The 8,293-nt window shown below is 25.7% G+C and overlaps 2 protein-coding genes across 2 annotated transcripts in view; one reads left to right on the plus strand and one right to left on the minus strand.

The window, feature by feature from the left end:
- Positions 1-1,432: 1,432 nt before the first annotated feature.
- Positions 1,433-8,293, minus strand: part of LOC117176232 (NACHT and WD repeat domain-containing protein 2) — a 42,657-nt gene continuing 35,796 nt past the window's right edge. The window contains exons 25-26 of the mRNA XM_033366378.1: positions 7,609-7,798; positions 1,433-1,655 (exon numbers count right to left, since the gene is read on the minus strand). Coding sequence (XP_033222269.1) covers positions 1,503-1,655; positions 7,609-7,798 — 343 coding nt within the window. The 3' untranslated portion in view covers positions 1,433-1,502. The remainder of the gene's footprint in view (positions 1,656-7,608; positions 7,799-8,293) is intronic.
- Positions 7,157-8,293, plus strand: part of LOC117176224 (transformation/transcription domain-associated protein) — a 65,941-nt gene continuing 64,804 nt past the window's right edge. Inside the window, exon 1 of the mRNA XM_033366365.1 lies at positions 7,157-7,363. The gene's annotated coding sequence lies outside the window, so the exon portion shown is untranslated. The remainder of the gene's footprint in view (positions 7,364-8,293) is intronic.

The raw sequence follows: 8,293 nt of genomic DNA on the forward strand, positions 1-8,293 counted from the left end.
TTATTTACAAAAAAAGTTCTTAGGTTCAAAAAAACATTCAGTGAACCGAAAAAGTGAGGTCGGTAATATAGGTATTTAGCTGTGTTACATGCCCTTAAATTGAAAACTGATCTTTCTTAGTTCAAAATTCATCTATTTGTTTAAAAATTGTTATTTTTCTTTTGAAAATTCAACTGTTTGATTGAGATTTAATGTATTTTTTTGGAATAATCTTCTTTTCGGTAGAAAATTAATTCTTTCAGTTGAAAATTCGACTTTTAGAAAAATTGCAGCCATCTTGTTGAAAATTAATTATTTTTACTTGAAAAGTTAGGAATTTGAAGCGGCATAAATTGAAATTACTTTAGTTCATGGGGTTTAGAGAATATTTCAAGAATTGATTAATTATGTTTTGAGTATTATTTATTTAATTTACCACGCTAAAATATTTAAGAATATCTTCTAATATTAATTAAATTCCGACAAACTGAAAACAACGTTATTTATAATAAACTCGCGAAAAATTATACCTGAAAAATGCTTGAATTGTTGAGGAATTTTTTTCCTGCATTTGAGTAGACGTCCTGAACAAATTCAAGTTAAAAAAAAATGGAAGTATAAACAACTAATTTAAGACCATGCAATAATCGGTAAGTATTACGTGACCTTAAGGATTTCCAAAATTAAGTCCTAAAACTTGAAATTTTCAGTAAATTTAAATTTCAAATTCAATCAACAAAAAATGTAATATCTATTACTTTCTTCCATTTTGAATTTCTGTGTACAATTACTAAAATAAAATATTATTAAAATGGGTAAAGAGATATCGTATAATTTTATAAATATTTGAAAACAAGTTTGAATTTGCAGATAGTTCTAAATTTCCTTCAGGTTTTTAAATTTTCATAATTTATTAAAGTGCTAATTAATTATAAGAAATATTCTGATATTTTTATATTTTCGGAATTTGAAAAACTTATAAATTTAAATTTAAAAAAAAATGTGTTTCAAACACTTAGATTTCGTGACAAGTTTTTGTAGAAGGAAATTGTAGAAAATTTATAATTTGTACGGAACCTATAATTTGGAAGAAATTAATTAAAAATTAATTTTAAACTTTGAATTTTCTCAGGATTATAAATTAAAAAGTTTGTTTTGCAATAACTTAAAAATTTTATTCTAAAACTTCAGATTTTACAGGGAATTGCAAATTTCGTCTGGAACTAGAATTTGTGAAGTTTAATGCTAAGTTAAAATTTCAAGAGATAAGTGTTACATATCCTAAACATTTATATTTTGTATTTAAAAAATTACAACTACCAAAGAAGTTGATCTAAATTTTGGGAATTTTTAAGGAGGCTCAAGATTGGTAAAAAATATTTTTCCTGGGATGTTTTGAAATTTATTTACGTAATGAATATCTTCAGAATGTGTTATACAGAAAATCTAGAATTGGTAGGCAATACAGAATTCTTAATCAGAATAATATCTTTTTTACATAGATTAATAATAAATCCAAAAATTTAATTAATTTCCTCATTTTTGGTTTCCTTAGGAGTGTCAGCAATTGAATTTCCAATCCTCACAAGATTATTCAAATCATGCGTAACTCTCGCAATTCTTGCAGCCGCCTTGAATTTAATAGCAGCTCGTTGTTTTTCCATCTTCCTTTTCCACTGAAATGACAATGTCCCGATACATTTTCAAAATTTCACAAGCTCAATCATTTTCCATTCCAGAGAAGTATTTTTTAGTTCTAGCGATCCTTCGAGCGATGCAAGAAAAATTAGCCACCGGCAAAAGCCCCACGGGTGGAACCCGCCGAAGCCAACCGGAAAAGGATCGCTAAAAATAAAAAAACCAATAATAAAATACCCATTTTATAATTTTACTACCACCAAATTAAAAAGATGTAATCAGGTATATGGTTACCGACAGATGATAATGGTTCGTGTCCGTGATAAGATGTTACGAGTCAGTAATCTGCAAGGTGCTTTTAATAACCTGATTTTTACTGTTTACAAAATTTAGAATCACGATCACTGGTGGCATCTTAGCACGGACATGAACCATTATCATCTTTTGGTAAATGTCAGGTCACTGTTTTACCGACCCCTATTTTGTATCCTCTCCACTTATGCTTCTACAAAGTTCGAGACCTTGGGGATTCCCCCAGTCCCATGTTGTGTTTTTAGAAAGCTGCCCAATTCCTATTTTATCGATTAAAGACAATTTGAATTTCTACCTTGCCGATTAAAGTTAATCTAGATACGTACTTGTCTGATGATAATATAGAATTTTACATTGACATCGATCGTCAATGTTAGTTCCTGTCTTATCATCAGTCAGTAGTACATGCTCCTATTTGTTATGAACATGGACACGAACCATTATCGTCAGTCGATAAATTACCAGTCGCTGGTTAACTGTCGTTTATTTAGGAGCACAACCGTGGTCTCGAACCGGCTTAGGTATTAGAGTTTTTAAATTCCCGAGAATTTAAGTTCAGGTTATATAACCGAGAATATGACAGAATTTAGGAGAATTTATGATTTTTAACAATATTTTTATTGTTGAGGTTATATCAGCGGTCAAATACTTAACAATTTTCAAATGTGTTAATTTATTTAAAAAAAAAAAGTTTTTATTACTTTAAAAAATAACTCTTTAACAAAATAATTGGATTTCTAACATAATAGTTGACTATTCAACCTAACAAGACAAATTGTCAACGAAAAAGTGTCATAGTTTATATATTAATCAAAAAAGAAGGAAATTTATACAACAAAAGAAAAGAATTTTAAAACCAATAAGACGAATTTCCAACAAATAGAGATTTTTCAGTCAAAAAATAAATAAAAGTTTATCTAAATTATTGAACCTTCAAACCAGAAGACAAATATTCTTTACAAAAATGCAATTTTTAAACAAAAAATATGACAGTTCAACAAAAAATTAATTTTCCACGAAACTGAATGAATTTTTACACAAAAAAAGGAAATTTCAAACTAAAAAATAATTTTTTTACCAAAAAAAACGCGAATTTTTAACTGAAAAATATCAACCTTAAAAAATGGAAAAGTTCCATTTTCTGTTAAAAACTAAATTCGAAACAAAAAAAAAGTATTTTCCACTAAACAGTTAAATTTTCAACCAGATATAAGACTTCAATAAAAAAATTTACAATGTTAAAAATTAATTTATAACAAAATAATTAAACTTTTAACCAACGAGATAATTTTTCGACTTAAAATATAAATCTTTAACAAAAAAAGTGATTTCTTAACAAAGCAATTCAACCGAATGTTTTAAAGAAATTAGTTGAATTATCAAGCAAATAAGAACGATTTTGAACAAAAAAGTTTAATTTTCATACAAAAAATGAAATTTCTTTTATAACAGTTGAAGTTTTAAATCAAAAAGATACATTTAAAAAAATAGTTGAATTTTTTGATGAAAAAGATTTTTGTCCAGTTTTCACGGTCAAACTATGAATTTTATAACAATAAATAATTTCCTACCAAACAAATTGAATTTTCAATCTAAAAAGACGAATTTTTAACCAAAAAGGATGACTTTTTAACAAAATTGTTGAATTCTCTAGCAAATACTTGCATTTTTATCCAAAAATATGATATTTATCTTAAAGCAGAAGAATTTTTTATTACAAAAAAGTTGAGTTTCGTCCAAAAAAGATTTCAGTTAACTCAGTAACATCAAAAATTGAATTTTTGTAACAAAAAAATAAGTTTCTACAAAAAATTGCATTTTCAACTCAAAAAGACGAAGTTTTTCAATCAAAAAGGATGAATTTCTAAGAATATAGTTAAATTCTGTATCAAATAGTTGCATTTTTATCCAAAAAAGATCAATTTTGCACTAAAACAGATGAATTTGTAATAAATTTTTTTTTATTAGTTGAATTTTCATCCAGAAAATATTTCAGTTCATTTTTAAACACCAACATATAAATTTAAAAAAAAGTATATTTTCGACGAAATAGTCGCGTTTTCACAAAATAGTGTAATAGCTTAATTTCAAACTAAACTGTTGCATTTTTAACAAAAAAGATTTAATTTCTGCTAAAGCAGGTAAACTTTAAAATAAAAAAGACAAACTTTCAAAAAAAGAGTTAAATTAATCTTCTTGTTTGAAAATTTCATAATTTTTATTGAAAATTGACCTTTTTTAGTACGAAATTCATCTACTGGATTGCAAACTTGATTTTTTTTGTTGAAAATTCACGTATTCTTTTTCAAATCATATTTAAGATTAAATTATATAAAAAAGATTAATTGTCTTTTTTGAACATTCAAAGTATTTTAGTGAACTATTCACCGTCTTAGTAAAAAAATTATATTTTTTTATTAAAATTTAACTGTTCCGGTTGTGACTTAATTTTTTTTAACTTAAAATTTAACTATTTCAGTTTTGGTTGAAAATCTGGCACTTTTTAGTTGAAAATTCAACTATTTCATGGAAAATTGGTGTATTTTGTTAAAAATGTGTCTTCTTTGTATCAAATTGGGCTTCTTGTTTAAAAAATGTCATTCTTTTGGTTAAAATTTAAAAACCAGTTAAATATTCATAATTTTAGTTAAAAATTCATCTTTTTGGTAGAAAATAAAATTATTTGGTTGAATTTTCAACCGAAAAGTTAACGAAAAAATGCAATTTTCTATTAATTAAAATAAATTTTGAGATTCTCATAAATTCTCAGAGAATTTATATCTCCGTTATATTCTTGGTAATATTCTCATTCTCATTACCGTTCTCAAAGTAATATAACCGGCTCAGAACTCTGTTAGGTATGCTACTTAAGCGTTCTTAAATGCCCAAGAATTTATGTTGAGAAAATGTTCTCGTTAATATGCTCAGAATTTAAGAGAATTTAAAGCATTTATTGTTTGAACAAATATAAATCATAATTAATATATATATTTTTACAAAAACATTTTAGAGCGAAATAAACATATACTTTTTTAAATGACAGAAAGTCAGGGCAAACCTGATAAAGTTAGGGATTTAAAAAAAAACTAAAGTTGAAGTTAATTTTATAATTATGGTAAAAAATCGCAACTATTTAATTGAAAATTTATCTCTTTTGGTTGATGATTCGAAACTATTTTTTTGAAAATTCATCCTGTTTGGTTGAATTCAACTATTTTTGAATAAAATATCATTTTTTGGTTGAAAGATCCTTTAAAAATTCAACTATTGGGTTGAAAATGTATGTACTTTGTTAAAAATTCGTCTATTTTAGTTGTAAATTTATCTTATTGGTTGAAAATTTGTTTTTTCTTATTTAGAATTAGTTTTTTAACTGAAAATGTATTTGCTCCATTTTTTGTTGAAAATTTATCTTCTTTGATAGAAATGTAATCTTCTTGGTTCAAAATTATACTATTTCGTTGAAAATTCACTATGACTTGATTGAAAATTAAGTTTTTTTTGTAAATAAAAATTTAATTTTTTCAGTTGAAAATTAATTTGTTTCAGGTAAAATCTAAAGCATTTTTTTAAAATCCCTCTATTTTTGGTAGAAGAGTTGAAAAATTCAATTTTTTTGTTAAAAATGAATTTCTATGGTTGACAATGTAACTATTTTGGTCAAAATTTGTTTCTTTTTAGGTTGAAAATTTACTTTACTGATTGAAAATTTAAGTATCTTATTTTTGGCAAAAAATTTACACTCGTAGTTAAAAACGCATGTATTTGGTTAAAAATGAATTTTTTTAGCTGAAAATTTATCATTTTAGTTTAAAATTCACTTTTACCATTTCATTATTTTTAGAAAACTTACCTTTTTTCGATAGAAATGTAATATTTTTCGTTGAAAAATGCCCGTTTTATAGAAAATTTTATATATTCTATTTTTTGTTAAGAATTTATTTCTTTGGTTATAAAAAAATATATTTATTTAAAAATTCGTTTTTTTTTCATATAGAAAATCCATCTTGTGGGTTCAAAATTATTTTTAGTTTCAAATTAATTAATTTAACTTATGATGTAGCTATTCTATTTTTGCTTGCAAATTTATATTTTCGGTAGAAAATAATTAAATTTTTCTGAAAATTCGATTTTTTTTTAAATTTTACTTTTCTATCTGCGAAGTAAACAATTCTAATTTTGGTTTGTAAATTTGCCTTTTTTAATTGAAAATGTTTGTATTTTATTAAAACCATATCTTTTTTGGTAGAAAATTCCTCTTTTGGGTTTAAAATTGAATATTTTTGTTGAGAATTCAGTTTTTTGTTGGAAAATTGAATGTTTTTACTGAAAATTTAGTTCAAAAATGTATAATTAACAAGATTTAAAATTTCTCACAAAAAATATTCATTATTTTTCTGTTTAACTGTTAAAATATTATATTATTTTATGCCGTGCGTACTTCAATGATATATATTTTAATAAATAAATCAAACAAAATTGGTTTTTAACCGATCAAAATATTAAACAAAATTTTATTGGGAATTAGAAACTTTGGCGATTTGGAATTCCGGGAATTTTCAAGCTTATTTTTTTTATTGATTTAAATTTTCTTATGTTTTCATTTTTCGGAAGTTTTTTGTTTCGGTTTTGATATTTTCGATATTTTTCATCATTTAGAGATTTTTTCTTCATTTGGCAGAATTATATCACGACGATGATAAATTTTGGAAAATTATGATCAATTTACAAATTTCGCAATTCGTAAATTCTCGTAATTTTATTTAAAATTTCGAAAAACTCAGTTATATATTTCGTAAATTTATGGCGCCGTTACATTAAAGCATACAAAATTTTGAAATATTTTCCTTGTATTTCTCGAAAAATGTACGCCAAATTAGCAATCTAAAAAAATGTTCAATTTAAAACAAAATTTAATTATTTTTAATTGAATTACAAAGTGCTTACAATAAAAATTAAATTATGTCCATTTTTCCCAAGATAAAACCTTTTAAAGTGAATTTTATCTTTTTCTTTCTGAATTTACCTAAATATTCAAGTAGCCCTAAATTTATTCAAAAAAAAATGTTATAAAAAACAAACAAAAAGCGTGTCAATTATATTTTTAAATTTTGCGGTCACACTGCAGCCAACTTTTGGCTCCACCCACATTTTTGTTTTTAACTTGCCAACCCTGCGTCACTCCCATTCCGATTCAGCATCGGCGTTTATAATATCTTTGCATTCAGTCTCTTTATGTGTGTTTACGCTTGTGTCTGTTTATACATTTTTACACCATAAATTCGTTAAAAACCGAGTAAAAGATTAATAAAAGGTGAAAAATTGCGTTTAGGTTGATAGATAAACACATGATCTCTTATTATTCGAAATGTAAAACCAAAAATCGACTTTCAACTTCAAAGGGAAAGGACTCTGCCTTTTCCGGAAAATAAAGGTTAGTTTTTCTAGAATAATACAATTTTATCTTTTTTTTTTATAATTTTGCATTCACTTCCGTTATTCACACTCATTTTCACTCCATTTGATCAATGTGCCTGGCATCAAATGTTGAAAACACAGGGAAGAAACACATGCCGCGTGAATTTGAACTTAACCTTACTTTTCTCCCCGCTGTTTACGATTTTTTTTTTGTGTGTGCAAGTATGTCTGAGGTGATGGAAATGTTTTGATAATAGTTACCGTTTCATCGCGAGAAGGCAAATTGGAGAGATATTCTTTCATTTCTGTTTTCATTGGATCAGCAATCCCCAACACTGAAACGCAACCGTCAACTGTTCCCAAAACAATGCTTTTTCCGTCGTATGTGCTGTCAATTGCACTTAATTCCGCCTGGACTCGGTAATTTGCTATCATTTCGCAGTCCGAGGACCTAAAATTATTTGTAAATTAACATTTCAACACAAAAAACAAAAACGAATTTTCAACAGAATAGTTAAATTTTCGAAGAAAGTGATGAGTTTTCAACGAAAATGATGATTCATCTACTGAATTGGTTGAATTTTAAACCAAAAAGCTTTTTTTTTACAAAGAAGATTTCAACTAAAGAAATTAATTTTTAACTAAAACGATAGATTATTCAACTAGGGCCAGTTAATTTTTAGTTAACAAATTTTTTTCATACCGAAAGGAAAAATTTTAATCAGTTTTCAATTAGAAAATATAAATTTTCAACCAAAAAGGGAAAGGTAAATTCATGGAAAAATTCAGTGGCTGAATTTTTAGTTCAAAAGAAAATCATTTTCAACCGGAGACGTATCTTTAACTAAAATTATGGGTCCGGATGCAATAAGGGCACATAAAATTTTTTCGTGCGAAAACGAAGTCCCCTGGAGGCTTTAGAAAAAATTTTCGAATTTTAATTTTC

This window comes from Belonocnema kinseyi, chromosome 1 (genome assembly GCF_010883055.1).
Source record: "Belonocnema kinseyi isolate 2016_QV_RU_SX_M_011 chromosome 1, B_treatae_v1, whole genome shotgun sequence".
NCBI lineage: Eukaryota > Metazoa > Arthropoda > Insecta > Hymenoptera > Cynipidae > Belonocnema > Belonocnema kinseyi.